General features: G+C 41.0%; 2 protein-coding genes across 5 annotated transcripts in view; both read left to right on the forward strand.

The window, feature by feature from the left end:
• Nucleotides 1-19,247, forward strand: tbcela (tubulin folding cofactor E-like a). Of its 2 annotated transcripts, none has more exons than XM_030067006.1 (11): nt 1-88; nt 1,321-1,467; nt 1,635-1,705; nt 3,818-3,997; nt 5,013-5,152; nt 5,435-5,616; nt 6,888-7,144; nt 9,380-9,506; nt 11,575-11,691; nt 11,874-11,985; nt 13,529-19,247. In XM_030067006.1, exons 4-11 carry the CDS (start codon nt 3,835-3,837, stop codon nt 13,739-13,741), a joined length of 1,311 nt encoding a protein of 436 aa, XP_029922866.1. In that variant the 5' UTR covers nt 1-88; nt 1,321-1,467; nt 1,635-1,705; nt 3,818-3,834; the 3' UTR covers nt 13,742-19,247. The 2 variants fall into 2 exon arrangements, with proteins under 2 accessions (XP_029922866.1, XP_029922867.1); XM_030067007.1 differs by lacking the exon at nt 1-88 and adding an exon at nt 446-816.
• A 1,068-nt stretch (nt 19,248-20,315) lies between these two features.
• The window catches only part of usp2a (ubiquitin specific peptidase 2a), a 48,833-nt gene continuing 47,498 nt past the window's right edge, over nt 20,316-21,650 (forward strand). For all 3 annotated transcript variants that reach the window (XM_030067219.1, XM_030067221.1, XM_030067220.1), the window contains exon 1: nt 20,316-20,526. The gene's annotated coding sequence lies outside the window, so the exon portion shown is untranslated. The remainder of the gene's footprint in view (nt 20,527-21,650) is intronic.

Genomic DNA, 21,650 nt, shown 5'->3' on the forward strand with positions numbered 1-21,650 from the left:
CGTCACTTCCGGGATGGAAGAAAGGGAGCAAAATGACAGCTATTTTGTTTTCATCAACAACAAGGGGAAGATAAAGTCCGGATTCAAGGTATGTGGCTGGACCGCTTCCAGTGGTGTCGTTTATTTTAAATTATATTCAACATGATGGTATTAGCGATTGTTCAGAGTGTGTGTGTACCGGTGTTATCTCGCAGGCTGTTCATCTCGGTTATCATCGAGATTGTGCTGGGGGTCAGAGTCAGTGATGCTCAGTCTGGACTGGACCAGTGTCTGCTGCTCCTGTGTTACCTGCTTACTGTTTGCTTACTTAATTTCACCAGTTTAACCTTGTTTTTCTCTGCAAACTGCTACAAAGGTGTAAAGGGAGAGAGGGCATCGTCTGGAGCTAATTAGCTAACCGCTTAGCACCCGTTACGTGCTGTGTGGAGAGAAAATACGCCGCCTTCCGTTCCATAATCGTGCAGTTTAACACTAGACAGCTTGTAGGCCAAGTTATACACCTGGTGAAAAAATGACTTGAGCCTTTATGAACGATGTTAGGAGCAACACATCAAGTCGGCATACGTCCAGTACACGAACCACAGCGCACTGAAGCAGAATTACAACTTTTTGGTATTGGTTTGCCCGTTGTTCCAGCAGTCATGTTCTATCCTAAATGCAGCGCGGATGGCGGCAGCGAGCATTGAAAACCAAGCATAGACTGTGAAAAGTTGACATACCACGTTCAAGTGGAGCCTGCTTGGTGGATCAGGTGTATGCCGAATTTACCAGAAGCCCCTACTGGAAAGATTGAGGTCCTTATCCATACTCTACTAGGTATGTAAGTGTGGCGATAAGCAAGGGAGACGTAAATTACCATATATTTGGGCAGACATCGGGTGTACATTCCTCGCCACACAAGAGATGAAATCGGGGCTAGCAAATATCTCACTCCTGGATTTCTGCCTCGTAGCTTTCATTGCAGCAGTAGCAAAGACAACAGTACATCCTGTACAGTTTGAATAGGTGAAGATTTACATGGCCCATTCAATAAATAAATATAATGCACACAGAGGATTTTCACTGACTGCTTCTGCTGTATTTGTTTGTGCCTGTACTGAAGCAGGGTATCCTGACTGTCCACAGTAGCACTATGTTTTTTTCTAGTCTGGGAATTCAGACATCATTGGAAGCCTCCTGGGAGCATGGCTCTTGTCACCTGCTGTTGACTTTTACTTCTGTGGAAATCTGACTTTCCATTTCAGTGCTGCACCGTTTGCAAGGCTGCTACAAAAGGGACAACAAGGCAGAAACTGATCTTTGACCTTGTTTGTGTTCCAGAGCCCTTTACACGGTAACCTCCACACCCTCCCTTTCCTTTCCAAGCCCTGCCTTTTCTGGCCCGTCCACAGAAAAAAGTGACAGTGGAACAAAGAGCAACCAACATTTCTTTTCGAGAGATCAGTCAACCCTAGCAGACACTCTGGAGTAAGTCGCTTAAGAATAATGTTCAAGATGATAGTCCTCCAAATAGATTTACAGTTTTGTCTTGTGTAAAAGTGTGCTTTACAAATGACTGATCAAATAAAATGAGCCAGTGACTCAGTCGTGTAAAAAAAATGAACCAATGAGGCTACTTGTGATGTCTTTGACAGGCCATCGGTACAGAAACGGAAGAGAACGGTGAGCAACGATAGTGGTCAGGTGGAGGGAAACATCTCTGCAGGTAAGATTCAAGATGTTCAAATCTCTACAGTTGTATGCTTAGTTTACTGAAGGTTATAGTCATAGTTCGAAAATAGGTTTGGCCTTTTATGAAACAGGGCACTGTTTCAGCTTCCTAATTGTAGGTGTAATAATTGACGACTGTCATCTTTGCATGGCTATAATATGAATTATTGTACGACAGTAAGCAACTCGACCTTCACAGTCTATCAGCTGAACAGTAACAAATCGCGTTCATAGATTACAATAATTTACTGCAGCCCAACACTGTCAAATAATATGCTGTAATAGGATCCTTTTATTTTTTTATTTCAGTAAAACCACTACATAATTTATGCTTCACCGCAGCAGATGGTACAGCCTGGCTCTGCCTACCAGGCGTTTTATGAACTTCTCTTACTTTTCACAGAGAGCCTCATCCCTTTAATTACACAAACTAAAGTGACAAGTTTGGGTCAAACATCTTCCTGACACTGATGTGTTTTACTTCAAAGGTTCAACATAAAGAGGTATTTTTCATAGATCAGCTGTCTGGTTGCTCTCCTCCAGGCATACTCAGGGGTATTTAAATAAAACAAGCGTCTCTGCAGTGTGCTGATAAGGAGCTGAGGACACCACCTTGTGTCCCTCCCTGCTCCCCATTATCATTGGAGTCTTACCTCGGTCAAAGAGAAATGCACACATTTATCAGACTGGGCAGCCTTGTGTCAGCAAGGGCAAGGGCAGTACATGTGTCTGTAGGGCAAGACACACAGCTGTTTTATATATATCTGTTTGGACATAAATTGCTGCATAAATACCGAATTTCCTAGCAATGAGGAAAGTAGGATTACACTTTATTGACAAACGATGTCATGACAGGTTTTTGTTTCATCACTGTTTGTGTGATGGAATGATAATGGAACCTGTACATTAATTATTGAATTCAGTCAGCTGATCATTGTTATCTTTGGCAATGTAGTATTGTCAATTGTACAGTTAGTTGATGAGGCACTAGCCCTTTGCCTGATCAAATTACAAACTCTAGGACTCACCTGATGATGAGTAGGACATGATATTTGACATTTTAGACGATTGGGCTGGAAATTTGTGTCTAATTCCTGGAATATCAAGGAATTTTGAGAGGCTTGTTCCACACAGGGAAAATCATGGTGTTTGAAAATTCTCCAGGGAAGTCAGGGAGTAGTGGAAAACATTACATACAGGTCATTTGACAGGAATGTAGCAGAATGCATTTCACACATTCATTACATTACATTGCATGCGGCAAAAATGGAGAGGAAACCAGACTGTTTGGCTCTATGACTAGAAAGATGCCACTCAGTTAAATGCAAACTCTTCATGTTTTTTGTGCCATAAATTAAACCATTAAACAGTTAATGTGTGTGTGGCTGATTTAGGGAGTATTTCACTTGCTTAAGTTGACCATGAGCAAGTTTTCCACAGTTTTGTCATGTTACATGAATCCATTTGGAAGTTATTCACCTTTTTGTGATAGGCCACGCCACATTTTGGAGAGTCGTCATGAAACGTTAATCTGCTCTTCCTTGTCTCGTTGACCAGCCTTACCACAGAGTCTTGCAGTTTTGTGTGAATATTGACGGAAGTTATACACCTTTTTGTGCTATACCACACTAGGCCACTGTCAAGCCCCATTTTGGCCATTCAGCACAAGAATCTCTTTCTTACCCCATGCCCAAAAATTCTACAAAATTTTGCCATGTGACTTGAATCGGTTGGGAAGTTATACTCCTTTTTGTGATCAGCAATGCCCCTTGCCACTCCCCCTTTTAACCAATCAGCATGAAAAGTTAATCGGCTATTTCTTGGCCACTCATATCTTTTTGAGATAACGTGCTAACTTACAGACATATAAACAGATGGCATGGGGAGAAAACACAACCCTCAGCCAACTTTTTTGACTGATAAAACAAGCCAGGAATAAAGAACATTTTTAGGTTATTTTAGAACTCTAACTTAATTGTGGAAAACTGTGGGAAAATCATGTGTTCTTACATCAGAGCCATAGTGAGAACCCTGGATTTGTGCTGGAATGACTGTTTTGGTGGCTAACTTCTCTGGGTATCTTGCTCTTTCCACCACCGCCATCCAGCTGAGGGGGAAGCTGGGATGTGGGACGGAGCCATGGAGACCCCGGAGGATGAGGAGGGCCGTACCTTCATGGAGGTGATAAGTGAGAAATACAGCCCGGAGAACTTCCCGTACCGTCGGGGGCCCGGCATGGGGGTAGTGGTGGTGCCCACCACCATCTCTCAAGGTTCCCCCATGAAAGGTGAGCTAGAGAGGGGTAATAACAGGGATCGTTGAACTGACTGGTGGATATATGGGCGTCTTTCAGCTCTCCATCCCTACATTTTAACTGAGAACTCACCGTCAGATCATTTTAAACTGTTATATATCAAGAGTTTGTGATGTTCAGGAAGCTTTGGGAACCAGAGTTTACACTTATTTGTGTAGCAGCATTTCCTCAGTCTGCTTCATCTACTGATACCTCAGTTAGTGATTTCCTACATTTTCCTCAGTGGTTTTCTACCAGAGAATGTGTCTGCACTTGCTGAATATAGCAGTGGGTTATAAGTGTACATGTATTGAGAAATGGCATAGTAAGACCACAACAGAGGGAGTTTTTCCAGTTGGTCTCACCCCTTATTCACTACTCAGCATGTCTTGTTACAGCTTTGCATACAGCTTTGCCCATTGAAGCTATTGTCAGCGTAGAAATTGCTGCCTCTGCTTTTTCTGCAATGGATTTCCTCCTATGTACATTTTTTTGAACATGAGTTTCCAAATCTGCAGCCTAGAAAGAGGCCCCGAGGTCCTGACAGCACAATCTGATATTTACTGCTGATGTCTAAGATAAGCGAAAATGTTTCAGATGGATATTTTTTTTTAACAGAGTTAGTGTTGTATGGTGCATTTTTATTTTTTAACCAAATTTGTTTTATATGACTTCCTGTGGCTCAGTTTGGAAAGATTCAGCTTTGGTTGAGATTCTGATATGTGCTTCTTGTCACCGTCCCCTTGCACATGACAGCCCAACTAATCAAAGAATGATGAGTTAAAGTTGGTTATTTAAGACCCACAGTGGATCATTTCTTCAGTTTTTGTTTGTTTAGTTTAAGAAATCAGTGGGTTCCCTTGAGTTATTACACTTCATCATAGAACCACCAGCCTAACTGAGGGACCTTTGAAGAACCTTGTCTATATGAACCTTCCTTTCTCCTAGTCTCTTAGTCCTTTATCTCCTTATTCCTTAAACCTTCCCGCCATCCTCTCAACCCCTCCAGACCGTCTGAACCTCCCGAGCGTGCTCGTATTGAACGGCTGTGGCATCATCAGGGCAGGAGACCAGGCTGAGATCGCTGCCTTCTGTGCCCACGTCATGGAGCTGGACCTGTCCCATAACAAGCTGCAGGACTGGCATGAGGTACATCCCCTGCATCCATCAGTTCATTCCCTGTAAGGATTGTTGGATAACTGTAGCAAACGCTGAAGGGAAATGAGTACAGATTGTGCACTTTCCCACAGTCACCATTCACAGTTTGGTTTATTATTAGAGATCCATGATGATGAAGGTGGTCTATAATCATACCTCAGTAAAAAGAACAGACGGTTGAGCCTTTTTGGCTCTATATTGACCTTTGCCGTATTGAAATTTTTCTTGACAGGTTTTCTCCATATGCTATTCCCTCACATTATCTGTTTTCAGATCAGTAAAATCGTGTCCAACATCCCCAACCTGGAATTCCTCAATCTGAGCTCCAACCCCTTGGCAGGAGTGGCCCTGGAGCCAAGATACACCGAAGCCTTTTCCAGAGTCCGCCGCCTCGTCCTCAACAACACACAAGTGTCCTGGGAAACTGTGCTGCAGCTCACACGGGAGATGCCTGAGTAAGGATAGTTTACCATAGATCAGTGTTTCGCAGCATCTCCAGAGGGGCTCATGAGGTGATTTTCGTGGAGTTGCGAAAATTGCTGGTATAGCCTAGAACAGTGTTTTCCAAACATGCGTCATGTTGCCTTTTTCAACCGTAACAGCTTAGTGAGGCATGCCATGCTTTGAAGGCTATTTTACAGTTTCAGGAATGACAGTTTGTAGTAAAGTTCCTGAAACCTTATGTGGACGCTTCTCAGCAGGTCATACTAAAACCTGAGTACATGGAGAGTTTAGGAGGAGCTAACAGTACGATTGATCTTAACAGATGGCAAAAACAAACAGCAAAACAATGGAAACTGGAAGTAGGACAAAAGAAGAGGCGTGTACCTTTATCGGTATTTGGGGAGAATATAGCACCTCAACAAACAACATACCTTAACTAGAATGCTGCCGCTGTCCTGCAGAAGCCAGCAGGAAGTGATGGGAAAACAGCCTCTTGATAGCAGCCTGTGGTAAAATCCTTATATCCTCCCACCCCAAAAAAAAAAACCAAATACTCAAGTAAAGCACAGGTACTTGAAAAATGGTTGTAAGTACAGTATTCAAGTAAATGTACTTGACATGACTGTCCTCCACTGCAAACAGATTAAAAAAACTACAAGCAAAGCAATGAATGCCTTTTTCTTGAAATTATTAAACCTCAAGGTTTCAACCAGTAATCAATCTAATAAAACGGCCTCAAAAAGGAAATGAAGGAAAGTTATAGTGTCTCATAATGGCCTAAATTCTGTTTCAGGGGCCTTGTGGTCCTTGGGGAAACACATAATATTTTTAATGAATTTAAATGTTTTTTTTGGCATTAAAATGGTCAGATTTAAATCTGGATCCTGGTGTGCGCTTCTTCATGAAAGGCTGCAGTGTAGCTGAGAGCTGTAGTCTGGATTTATAAAATATCGAAACAGAAAAAAAACAGCACATCAATATGACAAGAGACTTCAAGCCAAAAGTTAAACTCTCATGTTGATGTGCTGTTTTTTGCTCTTTTTGAGCTCAAATTTAAGTGTTTGAATATTAGCAAAAAACTGTCACGGTCAGTCCAAAAATATTGGTATGGGCCCTTAAAACCCACATTGGTGAAACTACTGAAAAAACAGGTGTTACACAATATTGAGGATCCCCAGGGAAACCAGACAATGTCTTTAAGTCAGTAAGCTTCCTTTTTCCCTTTCTGCACGCTATATTCCTCTTCATCCTCCACACTGCTTTCCTCTGTGCTGTGCTGCAGCCTGGAGGAGTTGTTCCTGTGCCTTAACGAGTACACTTGTGTGACGGCGTCCAATGAGGCCTGCCCCAGCCTGCGCCTGCTGCACATCACCGACAACAGCCTCCAGGACTGGGCCGAGGTCCGCAAGTTTGGCTCCATGTTCCCCAGTCTGGACACTCTGGTCATGGCCAACAACAACTTGGCCTCCATCCAGGACGGCAAGGAGATCTTGAAACGGCTCTTCCCCAACCTACGCAGCATCAACCTGCACAACTCAGGTTAGGACATTTGGCTCTTGGCATGCTGGTTGACTGTGTGTGTGTGTGTGTGTGTGTGTGTTTGGGTTTTGACTGGTATATCAGTATGTGGACATGTTGGCCAGAATTAGCCTTTATTTAGGAATTGGTGTCACCCGTCTCATGTGATGGAGGCTCCTTCCTTTCCCTCAGCTTCAGAATGGCATTGTGTAAAACCTTCAGTGCAGCCTGCCTCATGCTGCATTAAGAAGTGTGTAACCCAACTAAATTTCATATTAAACCATTTCAGCACTGAGTTTTAGTGCCCAGCTATGATCTAAATGAGAAGATTTTCGATGTTGAGTAAAATTCAGGGATCTCTAGTGTGTGTGTGTGTGTGTGTGTGTGTGTGTGTGTGTGTATAGGTAATTTATTTGTTTATTGTCAGGGTTTGCATTTTATATGCAGCCGTTTCAGCATCAGCATATATTGACTTAATAATAGTTGGTAAAATAAGCACAAGCAAATATGTCATGATAGCCTAAAATTGTAATGTTATTTGTAGATCATTACAGTAGACAGTCCTCCAAGTCAGCTTTTATCTCTGGAATTATTGTTTCTATTTTGGGTATATCAGTCCTGAATCTATTTTTAGAAATCCACTGGGACTTGAAGAGGCAGTAACAATAAACTGTCTTCATTTTATCCCTGTTACTTCTGCTTCTTGAGAGGCATGTATGAATCGTAGTAAATGTGTATTTACAATAAAATGATAGGCACAATGCACATAGATTTTCATTTTTTTTTTTTTAAAGGTTTTTACAGAAAAAAGTTTTTGTGGGCACCAACCCATAAAACTGTTTAAAATATTTATATTTTTGCCACCCAACCATGGCAGTTTCTTAGTTTATTTGGCACAACCAAAAGTGCACATGTGATGAGACTTTAGAAGAATGTGCTCAACACATATCCAGTGAAAAGCATGCTGTAACTAAGAATTACATACAAACTTCCTGAGTAGATAATAAAAATGACTAAAAATTTATTTCCCTGTCCCAATTTTCAGCAGTTTCAACAACTATTGCTGTTGAAGTTGGGAGGTGCAGCTGCTGGGATGATCGCCCATGCAGGAACACCGGGGGGTGGCAGTATGCCAAACCTACCTATAGAGCCGCTGTCACAGCTAATAATGTGTCACACCAGCTTAGTTGGTAAAGTAACGATTTGCCACACAGGGTTCTAATCCTGATCAGTGTAGCACCAAGCTGGTTGCATGTTATCTGAAATTACATACTTGTTCTGTGGCCTCATGGCTTCTGAAAATAAAATCAACAGTGAAGTCCCTTTCAGATCAATAGCTCTAAAAGGTGATTCTAAAAAAAATTGTAGCTGAACTGTTGAAGATGACCATATAAGGATTCATTTCCTGTTAGAATAGAATAGCTGACACGTGAACACGTGCCTCAATGAGAGGTCGCTGCCCAACGTGGTAAGCTACTCACTCCTTGCAAGTAAAAGAATTCACTACTCAACTGGGCATTGTCTGTCTCCTTTTGCAGTAGGTGTTCTCAGAATTTTATTAACAATGTATATTTCATATTTTATCTTATTTATTATTTATCTTATTTTTCAGTGCCTTAAACAAGCCTGGCAGTTTTGTCAGGTTTGATGTGTCATTAAAATGAACTTAGTTCTCATTTCCTCACTTTTAAGAAAATGCTGGTCACCAACAATTACTGAAAATACTGTATGCAAGACAATTACAATTTGCAGTCAACAAAACTACTATTTACTGGAGAAGGAGAGAATATTTTGTTGTCAGTCCTCTCATTGCATATTAAGTAAGCCACTGACTAATCAGTGGTCCCCAACCCAGTCCTCAAGATCCCCTGTCCTGCAGACTTCTGTTCCAGCTCTATTCTTGCACACCTGACCCAGTTAAGGCCCATGCACCTTCATGCATGCCCTGTTCAGGTACATCTGTTTCAACCAATCAGCATGAAGTTAAATGGATCAGGTGTGGAAGAGTAGAGCTGAAGCAAGAGCTGAAACAAAACCTGTAGGACAGGGGATTCTTGAGAATTGGGACCACTGGACTAATGGGACTAACTCCGAAAGAGTTGGTGTAGTCTTTGGTGGTGGGCTGTTACAATTACAATTGTTACTATTGCCCACATATCCAGGACCAACATGCATTGCTGCTCCTTACATCTCTTCCTATAAATGTCTGCAGTCTCTCTTTTTTTTCTCTTAGCTCATGTTGATTTACATTCTCAGGTCTCACCCGATGGGAGGACATTGAGAAGCTGAACTTCTTCCCGAAACTGGAGGAGGTGCGACTGCAGGGCATTCCTTTATTGCAGACCTACACCAACACAGAGCGACGCAGCCTCATGATAGCTCAGTGAGTCTCCCATTTGTCACAGTAATGAGAGTGTTCCTCCAAGAGGAGGGACAGTAAATCAATTATACAATATGTCACGATACTTCCTCTTGTGATACAGTATCCATACACTTGTGCCAAGTATCGATATTTGACTTTTCAACTTAATTTGCACAGATGCTCATTTGAGTTCCTATTAGTCATATTTGTTCCTTGTCTTTATTCATGTTTTTTTAACTGGAACTGTTCAGTCATGTTCATACTCCAGCCTATGTGCATATAAAACACTGAAAAACATGACTAATTGTTGCTCATTGGCAAGTTATTTTCATGTGTTCTTGGGTAAATTTTTTGTTCAGTTACAGATATTGGGATGTATTGCAGCTGATTATCTTACAATATATCGCATATCACAGAATTGCCTGTATCATGTTATCGTGGGTAAAATATTGTGATCATATTATATCGTTGATTACCAAGTGACTCCCATGTCTAGTTCCTCCTTCATATTAGGTCAAGAGGGTTTTCCTCCAGTCACTTAGGAGTGCTTGACATGGAACAAGATGTGCACCTCTTCTACTGCTGTGCAGCATTCAGGAAGCTGCTGCCTTTATGATTCACACACAGTTTGCATGATTTCTCTTTGAATGTTTGGACAATTTTGCCCTTAAACAATTTTCTCTGGTGAAGAGAGACAGGAAAGATTCGGAAGAGAGGGGGATGATATGCAGCAATGTTCTGTGCAAACCAAAGCTGACACTGATACTCTTGACCAGTTTATAGTACAGACAGCTCCACCCAGGACTTTCCTTCGCAGTTCAAATATATCACAGAGAGGAGGTACAGAGGAGGATTAGAAAGCCTGGGAACAAGGTTATATAAGGATGAACCAATGCCGGTCAAAGTTTTGGAGCAGTTATTTTTGAAATGAAGTGAAAAGGCCTTGGGTGGGCGGGCAGATGAATTTTTAAGAAACTTAAAATGGTTTTAAGTATAATATTGTATACATTAATGGTGTGGAGCCAAGATTGTAGAGCAAGGATAACTGGATGTATGGAGCAAATTTGTTTGTGTGGGACAATGAATATAATGTTCTCTACTGCAGTGGCTCTCGACCATTTTGGTGTTAAGGACTCCCAAATTGATACACCTCAGGCTGCGGACCTACACTACTTACAAAAAGTTAGGGATATTTGGCTTTTGGGTGAAATTTATGGAAAATATAAAAAGTTCACACTACAGTGATATTATATCATGAAAGTAGAGCATTTAAGTAGAAGCATACACTGGTGATTTCCTCATCTCAAACAATTTCTTGAAACAAAAGCCAACAACAGTGGTGGATATACCACAACAAAAAATGTCAGCGTCAATAACTTGTCATGTGCCCTTGAGCATCAATTACAGCTTGACAACGACGTCTCATGCTGTTCACAAGTCGAGTTATTGTCTGCTGAGGCATGGCATCCCACTCTTCTTGGAGGGCGGCCCTCAGGACATTGAGGTTCTGGGGTACAGAGCTCCATGGCGACTCAGCTGATCCCATAGGTTTTCTATGGGATTCAGGTCTGAGAAAGTGCTGGCCACTCCATTTGAGGTACCCCAGTCTCCAGCAGCCATTCCCTAATGATCAAACACCTGATGTGAATTTTGCCGTTAAACTCCTTGTTAGAGAACAGCAACTTGTGCAAAAAGTACTGAAACACTGAACAATTGAACATGTGCATTCAAAAGTTTACAGAAGGTCACATTAAGTTCACCTGTAAAGGTTATAATGCATTTTAGGTTCATCCTGAAATTTCACCCGAAAGCCGAATATCCCTAACTTTTTGTGAGTCGTGTATATTTGATAAGATGTAGTCTCAGGGCCCCCTCTCTGATGAGATTTGGTTATTCCATAACTGTCTATTCTGTTCACAAGTTTCACAATCTACAGTACAGTCATTCTTCAAGGACCTCAGGTTGAGAACCGCAGCTCTATAGGACTATTGGTTAAAGTCCCAAGACATGCCTCAGTTCTCTCAACTGCGGTGTACTTCAGCCAGATGTAGCATTCATGTTCATTAAGATCCTGCGTTCATCCTCACAGGCTTCCCTCCGTCTCATCACTAAATGGTAGCGCTGTGACTGATAGTGAGAGAGAAGACGCAGAGAGGTTCTTCATCCGTTACCACTTAGACTACCCTGAAGAGGAGCTGCCTTATAGGTGGGCTGCGCTTACCTGTCACACACTGTGTACATGCAAAACTCTGAGCATTTCTGTTGTGTGTGTGTGTGTGTGTGTGTGTGTGTGTGTGTGTGTGTGTGTGTGTGTGTGTGTGTGTGCGCACGGTGTAAAGTGGTGCAACGTTTGACATCACACTCTCCCTCTCCTGTCCTATTTCTAAGATATCATTGCCTGGTAACCAAGTACGGGAAGCTGGAACCACTGGCCGAGATTGACCTCCGACCCCGCTGCCATGCTCAGGTGGAGGTGCACTGTGAGGACAAGGTGGAGCAGGTCTGTTCAATCAATCTCATTTATTAAACACAAGCAGAATAAACTTGTGTGTAAACCATTAGTAGGGGGAAATTCACGCACCTTTTTGAGTTCACAAAGCTTTAAGTGGCTCAGATTTGTGCTTATCTTAGGAGAAAATTTGCTTTTGACCCAGAGAATGTGTAAAATTTCCATAGATACCACAGTTGTTGTTTGTCTTTTACAGTAAGTCCTTCACTTTTGATGCTTTGAACATTTCCTACTTTTTCTCAATTCAAAGAAAGCAGTTTTTGAAAGGACTCAGAGAGAAACAAGAGAAGAATCATTTTCACACTTGGCAACACAAAGTCCTGTGAAGTGTGTTCCCTCGAGTCAGTCATCCAGTGAACTGTGTCAGTGCCGGGCATGATGTCATTGTTCCCATTTGTACCAAAGCCAGAGAGTGACACATCTCCAGTGATGGCACTGATGCGCTCACTGGTTTTTCAGAGCATAGCACTTACTTTAGTTTTAGATAATTCTCAGGCTAAATTACGGTGCGTATTTTAATTTCACATTTTTTCTTGCATTGGTGGTAATTCGCCTGTGTTTCACTATCAAAAAAAAATCTGTGATGGTGGCATTTCTGGACCATCTGATCCAATGGAACGCTGAAGATGTGACCAGTGATGCATCTGGTGAATCACCAAATGATATTAAATTCTTTTTCCACCGATTCCTTTTTCCACATCCCCCACACTCATTGTTGGCTTTCAGAGCACATTTGCAGATAAGAAGACTTATGAATTTTCCGTTGCGATAACTGGTATAATTAAATATTTGTGTTATTAAACAATCAATATAAATGCAGCTTGTATACCAGCTGACGACAGTTGTCATTTCATCTGGCAAAATTTCCGGTCAACAGCTATAAACGAGAGGCCTGGCTTACTGTGTCACATTAACCTGCATTTGGAAACAAATTTACCTTATCAGCCTATTCACTTTTATTGAAAACATTACTAAATTGATCTATACCCACAACACAACCATATGTTTAAGACATCTTTCTTTCTTATCAGTTGTTAAATATTTAGCTAAGTTACCAGTTCTGCAGCAGACCTCCATGATGGTGCCAGTGTTGGTTGACAGGATATCTTTCATGTATCTGCAAAGCTTCTGTTAACCAAACCTGAACAAGCTGTTTTTCTAGTCATGTAAAGGCGGTGTATTTAGCCATTGTGGAAAAGAGTCTGTCCTCTATTTGATGTAATGTAGCCCATTTCCTATTTTACAATCATCATGTCTCATTACTTTTTTTGTATTTGGCTGGGGGCTGTTGTACAATGCTCTCAGCTGAGCAAATAATTGTATTACAGTCTAATACTGGGGGGCACAAATGGCTGGATTGCTACTTATATCTGCTTGTAATGTTACATGTGCATGAGCTGTTTCATGTCATGTTGGAGCTATGTAATCAAATATTTGTATGCCTGTTTTTATGGACCACTGAATGCTGAAAATCATATAGCATCATTTTATGGCTAAAATGTGTACATCTATATACTGTACTTTGGACTGTCAGGTGAACATCCGCTTGGACCAGACAGTAGCAGAGCTGAAGAAGCAACTGACAACCGTTGTCCAGCTGTCCACCAACAACATGAGGCTCTACTACATCGACAAAGACGTGTGCAGCGCCTTCGGCCCAGAGGAGATGAAGTACAGCACCCGGGCTCTCCACTCCTACAGCATTCGAGACGGCGACGAGATACTGGTGGTGCCCAAGACCAAGTGACCCAACTGGCTTCCAACTGGCTGCTTAAATTGACCGATTGATCGATGAATTGGATTATTTGTTGATGGGCTAACTGACTTTGCAAAACAATTTGAAAATGCACAGGAGAGCATTGGTGGCACACGTGTTTGAATTGAAAGAATAATACAAGAACAAGGTAAGATCAGGAAGATGCCAATGCCATCATGGAGACTGGCCAGTGGACTGCTGGGAGGCTCTGGCTGGAAATGGAGCCACCTGTCTGGAGAGACACTGTCTTTTTAATTATTTCCAATCAAGCTTTATTTGAGGGCGTCCACTGGAAACAAGGGACATCTCTGTCGCAATGGAGACCAGGCAAAGAAAGCAACAAGCAGTCAGCCAGAGGCTGAAGCAGAGGGCGGGACACAGCTGTGCCAGCAAAGCTTTGTTGAAGCTCTATCCCCTAGTACATGGCATGTACCATAGCATCTGCATAAGCAAGAGCCAAGACCACAGGCCTGCCCACTTGTCACAAATCCTAATCCTGATCAGCAGTTGGCCAGTGATGCAGAATGGAGAGTATTAGCCTGCTGAACTCGAATTATAGTTATCCAGTACTGGGCAGGGACTACTGTTCTCATCTGCACTTTTAGAGTAGGCACAAAATCAGGAAGAGCTGCAGTTCTTAAAGAAAAAATCCACCCTTACACACTGTAACCCCCCCCCCCCCCCCCCCCCCAGCATTATCTTTGTCCTGCATGTCCACTCTTAGATGAACACATAACAGGGTTATTAATACAATATGCAAAACATGTTTTATCATTATATCTGCATAATTGGACTTCATGTCCCTTAAGTTTTAAATAAACAGTTCACTCAAAAAAAAAATCCATTTACCCCTACTGCATAAAGTGTCATAAATTGATGAATGAAAAAACTCAGCAGCCACAACTCTTTTGAAAAACAATGACACAAATGCCTAGCATAATCCAAGAGCTTCTTTGGGAACTAATTCCTGCCAAAGAAGCCTGGCCAACTGGATCTGCCCCCACCAAATTCATACTCCTTGGGAGTGTATAAGTGATTTTCCAGTTTCCCTTATCTCAGTTTTTCATTTTGGTTTTTAAATTAGTCTTAAATTAAAATTCCGGTAGAATTAAAAAGGTCTTTAAAAGTCTCAAATTTTGTCTTAAAAATAATCATCTTAATCATGCATGCAGCTAGTAAGTGTCTGGCTATGTACTGTTTTTATTTTGTATACCAAATATAACTTGCCAGATGTAAACAATATAAGATCATGTCCAGGTATTCGACAGGAGTTGAAATAGCAGGAAATGTTTCAGCTATCTAAAACATCAGATTTTGGTGTCAGCCTCCCAGAGTCAAATAGAAATATCTTTTCTGTAGACTTACCATTTTGCATTTTGACCTGATGTTTAAAGCAAAATTGAACCCTGGTATAGTGTTGGGTTGTATAGTGACCTGGGTGTGATATGCATCCACATGGTGGTGAGATATCCTCATTGGCTGCTAATCCACAATATTGTATCTCTGTCTGTCCATTTACTTCCATATCACAGCAAAAACAGCTCCCAAATTAACATTTTTAGCATGTTAACTAAAGCAAACAAACTGGATTATATCAAATTTAAAAAACGAGTCCCAGTACCTATTAAATTCATGTAATTACAATTATTTGTCAAAGTACTATTAAGTCATTTCTTCCTGGCTCAAGCTTACTATGCAGATGTTTCTGCAGTATGGAATTGAATGGCAAGACACAAATACAGTATTCTGGATAATCAGTCCAGGGGTGCATGGAGAAACTTCATATCTCACCACCATGTGGGCTCACATCACGTCCAGGTAACTACACAACTCTCCACCAAAGTTCAAGCTTGAGCAATCAGAAATACGTTGTTGAAGAGGCAGAGACACTAATTTCTCCACTGACAGTTGTCTCAGGAGAGCAGAGTGTAATGCAGCCACAAGACGTGTTGAGTTGCAAGGAAGGGCTGGGAGCAGGGGAGTTATTCTGAGAAATGAAGGAAATCACTTCCTGAAGTGGAAGTCGACAAGGCTCTTAGGATGAGGTGGACATCACAAATTGATGATATGACAGTGTAAGAGTGTCTGAGGGGGATTTTTCCTTTAAAACTGACAGATATATGTTCATTTGTTTCCTATCACCAAACACACACATGCAGGCATATGTACATATGCACACACACTTTCCCAGAAAGCAGTTGTTGTGTCATGTTACGTGCTGCCCTCTAAAGGCTGCATCCCTTCATCTCTGTCCTTGGTGTGATGGTGCCCCGCCACCGGCCTCAACCTCACCGGGGCGAGGCTGTCGGCCTGAGAACAAAGTCATACACACACACCAGAGTGCTTAAAGACAATCTGTCATCGCACACTCTGCATAGGAACCAAATGAAGGCATGACGTGTAGTTTTGAAATATGTAAATGGGGAATTGATCAGAATCGACTTGCTGTCCTTCATTTTAACAGATTCTGGGAAGAGAGGTGAGTTCTGAGTCCCATTATCTCGCGCTTCCATGAGCAGTTTGAGTGAATGTGGTAGCAATCTGGTTTCATCAAATCCCCTGATTTAAATCCTGAGTTTGTTACACACCATGTGGTTGTACTGATTGTTGCTGTCATTCAGATCATGATATTTGATTTGCTATTTGCTATTAGATTTTACAGATTTGTCTAACCTGGCAAAAGCTACACATTTCTTCCCTTTTTATATGTAATTTATTTAATTTAATTTTTAGTTAATTAATTTAATTTTCATGTTATATTTTTGATTAATTTATTTATTATATTTCATTTTGTTTGTTCGCAAGTATATAGTCAGTAATTCCCCTTGAACTGTGACTGATGAAGCAACCTCCTGAAAAGTTTTGTGCATCTAGTCCTTACACTGCAGAGTTTTTGGTGAAATATCCCTTTATACCTCCACACTAATCACTTTATCTGCCACAGTATTTATATTTATATATACATTCCATCTTTTTCATCCTGCACAGAAATAGTTTTCCTTCCACCAAAGAAAGCTCATCAACATATTACTACTCATGTGGAATAAGTACGTATTGATTTGTATTTGTTAATATAGCCACCTTATAAGGGAATCATTGATGCTTGGTGCTATATATGTTCCCACAGCAACCATCTGAGTAGGATAAGGGAATCTAGGCAGCAAGTGGTATTATAATGTGTGTGTTGCAACTGATATATCAAGGCCACTTTAAATATATACTGAAATATTCCCATTTAGTGGCTGCTTGGTATTGTGTGGGCTTGAGTCTTTCATTCATGCACTGATGAGATGAAAGAATGGATCATGACTGTGTTTTTTTTTCCGAGGACTGACTAAAACATTTATGGAAAGGACACAGTCGGACTGTGATAAAATTCCTCCTATCTCAGTATCATCCTATCTCAGTGCGCTTTGGCTCGTTTGTGACTCCTTTTTTTTTTGCCCAAAGAAAACTGTTAATATCTCAAGGATGTAGATGCTAGAATAGCTTCCTTCCTCACTTTAATAATTTAATAGTGTTTCTTATATAACTCTACCACTATACTTGAATATTAGTAGATGTATTGGATGGTGTTATAATATCACAGACGGTGTGCCGCTAAAGGAATCAGTATTAAGCTGTGGTAATGATATATAGCAGGATAGATGAAAAGTGTGATGGTACCGGCGCCTGTTTCCCTGTTTTATTACAGTTGTGGTGAGTAAATGTAGTGTAGCATGAACGACAGCCATAGAAACCTGCACAGAGAGGCACCTGCTGTGGTGCTGGCACTGACATACAAGTCTGAACAAATGTATTAGGTCATAGTGTCTCTGCTAACCCGTGTGAGGTTTGTTTGAGGTGTGAAAATGTAGTACGAGATGAGTTCCAGGGTGTTTGATTTTATGGCGTGCGTATCGTTTGTTTTATTTCATTTGGTCAGGATGAAAGTGTACATCATGCCTGTACTTTTCAGAATAATGTACCTGATGGTATACTGACTTGGTGAAGTATGTAGTGTACCTGCAATCAGTTGTAACAACATCAGGATCTGAATTTACTCACTGACTTTCCTGCCAGATTTTGTTTATGAACACTGTTATTTATTGTTATTGTAGCCTAAGTGTCCAACCTGCCGTAAGACTAAAATATTCTCTAAGCCATTTTGCACCCTTTATAGGAGAATCCATTCTTTAATTTTTAACACTGTTAAAAAGAGATATCGGTGATGTATTTAACTTGCATTCCTGGATCCATTTTGTTGCTTTCAATGCAAAACTGGCCAAATTGAGGCAACGTGGTGTCATATTGTGATGTTTCCAGTGCTTTTCACAATGTACTTTTGACAGGTTCTGCGTTGAAAGGAGCAAGGCTAGTGAAAGCTTCTTTGTAGAGCTGCCATTTTGCACTGATGTTCAACACATACGCAGGGAGAACTCACACACTGAAGAGGCACAGATACCAAATTTCTCCACTCACAGTAGCCTCGATAGACCAGAGGGCAATGAAACCCCAAAACATGCCGAGTAAGGTGTGTGAATCTTAAGTTTTTCTTACCTGGAAAAACTTTTTTTGCTCTTCACCTTCACGTAAAACACTACATCTGAAAGCTCATGCTTGTTTTTTGGGGGATTTTGAAAATAATTCAGGAAAACCTCAAATTTAATGGCGGGATGACATTAAAACCAAGCGGGTTTTAGGAAGAAGAAGGTGGAAAAAGCAAATTACAAAGCTTCATTACAAAATAACTCCTGGAATGCATTGAACATCACATGTATAGCACTCTAAAAGTATACAACGGTGGATTTTTCCTTTAATCATAATCAGGTATATTAATCATACTTTATGATCTCCTACCGCAGCTGTAAAGTGATCACAGCCTCTTGCAAATGAGATGAAATGATTCTTTCTTTTCCTGACTAGTTGATTTTGGCTTGCCTGGTGAAACAAGTGAGACTTCACTGTTCTTTAGCTTAACAAAATACTCAGCATAACAGTAAAATCCTAGACCTCTATCTACTGGCAATAAGAGCAGTTCAGCCTGGAGAAACCTGGCAGCTTCAGTCCAGCATATCCTGGTTAGTTTGAACCGAGACACTCTAAATAGATATTAGTTACCATGAGCACGCCAGTGAGTTGCACCGCTTCCTTCGCCTGCCTTTAAAAGTAGTGTAAGAGAGCCTCATTTGGATCAAGTGAGGATATACTTATCTCTGATTATAGTGTTACTGTTGGAGTGCAGGAGACCCAGGTTTCATCACGTCTCTGTCCTGCTCATTCACCAGTATTGAAGCTGATCAACTCACTCACCTACATCACATGGGACTGTTTATAATCTAGTGTGAAAGTGTATCCCTAATCTTTTTTTTTAATGTAAGAGCTCGTTTGAGGAACCGAGTGCAATCCAGATGAGAATGGAATGAGTCGACTGAAGTCATTTTTCTCCTACTTCTGGCAAATGTAGAGAAAGATGTATCACAGAAAAATAATAAAATGGCAGTCTCCCCATCACCATGTGTGTGCCACTTGTTTTCATCTGCAGCCACATCCTCTGTAGCTTAAACTCGATTTGAATACGCTGAAAAGCAATGCACTGATGAATCAGAGGTTCTGCTGTGTTTAGTGTGAAATATACTTATAGTACTGTATGGATTTATGACTCATTCACTTTTATCCAGATGCCTTCTCAAGCATGCATGCTGGCTGGATCCTGAAAATTATATTATTTTTAATTATAGAAAAATAGTAATCACTGAGAAATGCAACACTGTGTGTAAGTAACACATAACAGAATTAAAATTAAGTATGACAAAGTTCCCCTTTGAAATGAGACAACATACAATTAGATGAAAGAAATACAGAAAACTATGTGTAAATATATTGAAATTGTTTTTTAAAAAAAAAAAAAAAAAGTTATTCTATAGGAAAAAATACATGTTTGAGTGCACTGTGATTACATGACGAATTTATTAAATATTAAGTTTTTGATTTTAATTAAACTGATCCGTAGGGACAGGTTTTGCCCTCCTGCTGCTGCATTCACTGTCCCAACAGCACACCGGTTAAAACAAAAATTTGAACACAATGTCCTCTGTCAAACATGATTAAAGTTTTTCTGTAGACTTTGATTTCGTTCCTCACTACTTTTTTTAAAACTGATAAGCAAGCTTATATCCTGAACTTCCGAAATTTCTTAGTGTGAGTGGCAGAATTCCAGAATTTGGGAAAACAAATTCCTGTGCAGTATTTACCTCTTGAAAGCTGTCATGAACAGTATTTTTTAATCTTTTTTTTTTTTTTTACCATGCGTATATTTTCTAGTTTTATCCACCATTTGAAAGCGGAGATTAACCTTAGCCCCCTGACGCAGGCTCGTAGGCCGTCTTTCCCATAGCACTTGAACACGGCATTTATTCAATGAAAGAAACGGGTGATGTTTACGTTCATCACCATAGTGACGGTGTGGGAGGCGGTTCGCTGTTGACGTTCGTTGAAGGGAATAAACCAATCAGAAATCAACTTTTTTCCTGGACTGACGTCACTCTTAAAGCGAAAAGAACCGTTACTTGGTTGCTCCAAACTCTTCAACTGCAAGGGGACGTAGAGATGGCTGGATGTCAACGTCTTCTTGTTTTAAGCTCATGGTAGGGGTAACCTGCTCTGTCTTTCCAGCATTACCGATTAAACTTACCAGCAGGTGAAGTGATGGTCTAAATAGCAGCACTGGCCAGCCGAAAAGCCACTTTTGGGGGCGTTTAGCTGCCCGCTCGGATCGGGATGATCTCAACTGTGGGGTGAGTGAATGCAGTTAGCGTTACCTACTCTATCGTAGCCCCGACACGGTGGGTGCCGTTCTCTCGGATGGGGAGCATCAACAGCCAAACCCCCTTAGAAATTTGGGGATTTTAATATTCTGCTGCTTATCGGAAAACGGTAGAACATCACACTATACAATTAATGAACCATTAGGAGGCGCTGGAAAATTCGGCGTATAATTACTATACCAAATGATACTTTATTAGTATTATTTTTTAAATCTCAACTTTTGAAATAGGTTCACACAGCTCGCTACTGCCCACACGGTGTCTTCTGATGGGAAAAGCTTCGAGGGATACCAGTTGAGCCAGTGATAAAAGTTGAAATGTCACTGGAATAAGTGTTGTTTAGTTTATCGCAGGTGTGCCGAATCGTAGAACAGACCATTTCTATGTGTAATATTTACTGGGTGATGTTCTGCGAGGTGTGTATCGTTTGTTTATGAGCAATGTAACGTTAGCTTTTGACTCACGCATTTTAAATTGAGTTTGGGGTGGTTAAAGCTCAACGTATTGAGGCTAATAACTGAACCGCTGCTGTCCTGGTTTCAGATAATCTTGTTCAGCTGAGTTAACTTAGCTAGCTAACGTTAGATAGCTAACAGTCACCGGACGTCGCATAGTCGAAATAATCGTGTAATAAACGTTATTAACTTTGTATATGGCTACACCTCTGCCCAAGCAGTTTCTTAAGCAACGGCCAGTTTTCGGTGTTTTAATCAGCTCTCCGCCCCCTTTCACATGCTGCAACGCTACTGTCAAGCCTGGCCCGCTCCATTTACCCACCAGAGTCCCTGGGGACTGACTGGTTACCTAATCACTTGTACACTATCCCTGTATTTTATCAGGAATTTATCAAATGTTTTTTTTTTTTCAAATCAGTCAGCACGCAGCCAAACAGAAGCAGCCAGACATTGCATCGCAATTTGCCGTGGCTTCTCTGCTGGTGTCATCCCATCTCCTGCACCGTGTCTTGTAATGCTATCCCCCACCTCACAGAGACCATCAGCCTGAATACTGTTTCCCTCTCTTTCCACTGTCATGCACATTTACGTCAGCAGTTTCTCTTCACTAGCAGAACACTGAACTCTAGCTATTTAGAA

Source organism: Myripristis murdjan, chromosome 13 (assembly GCF_902150065.1).
Source record: "Myripristis murdjan chromosome 13, fMyrMur1.1, whole genome shotgun sequence".
Taxonomy (NCBI): domain Eukaryota; kingdom Metazoa; phylum Chordata; class Actinopteri; order Holocentriformes; family Holocentridae; genus Myripristis; species Myripristis murdjan.

What these genes read in the sequence shown, in the direction of transcription:
- tbcela (XM_030067006.1), top strand. Translation starts at nt 3,835, where the DNA reads ATGTGGGACGGAGCCATGGAGACCCCGGAGGATGAGGAGGGCCGTACC. An exon ending in TCAAGGTTCCCCCATGAAAG is followed by an intron (nt 3,998 to 5,012) that starts GTGAGCTAGAGA and finishes CAACCCCTCCAG; the next exon opens with ACCGTCTGAACCTCCCGAGC. An exon ending in GAAGAGGAGCTGCCTTATAG is followed by an intron (nt 11,692 to 11,873) that starts GTGGGCTGCGCT and finishes CCTATTTCTAAG; the next exon opens with ATATCATTGCCTGGTAACCA.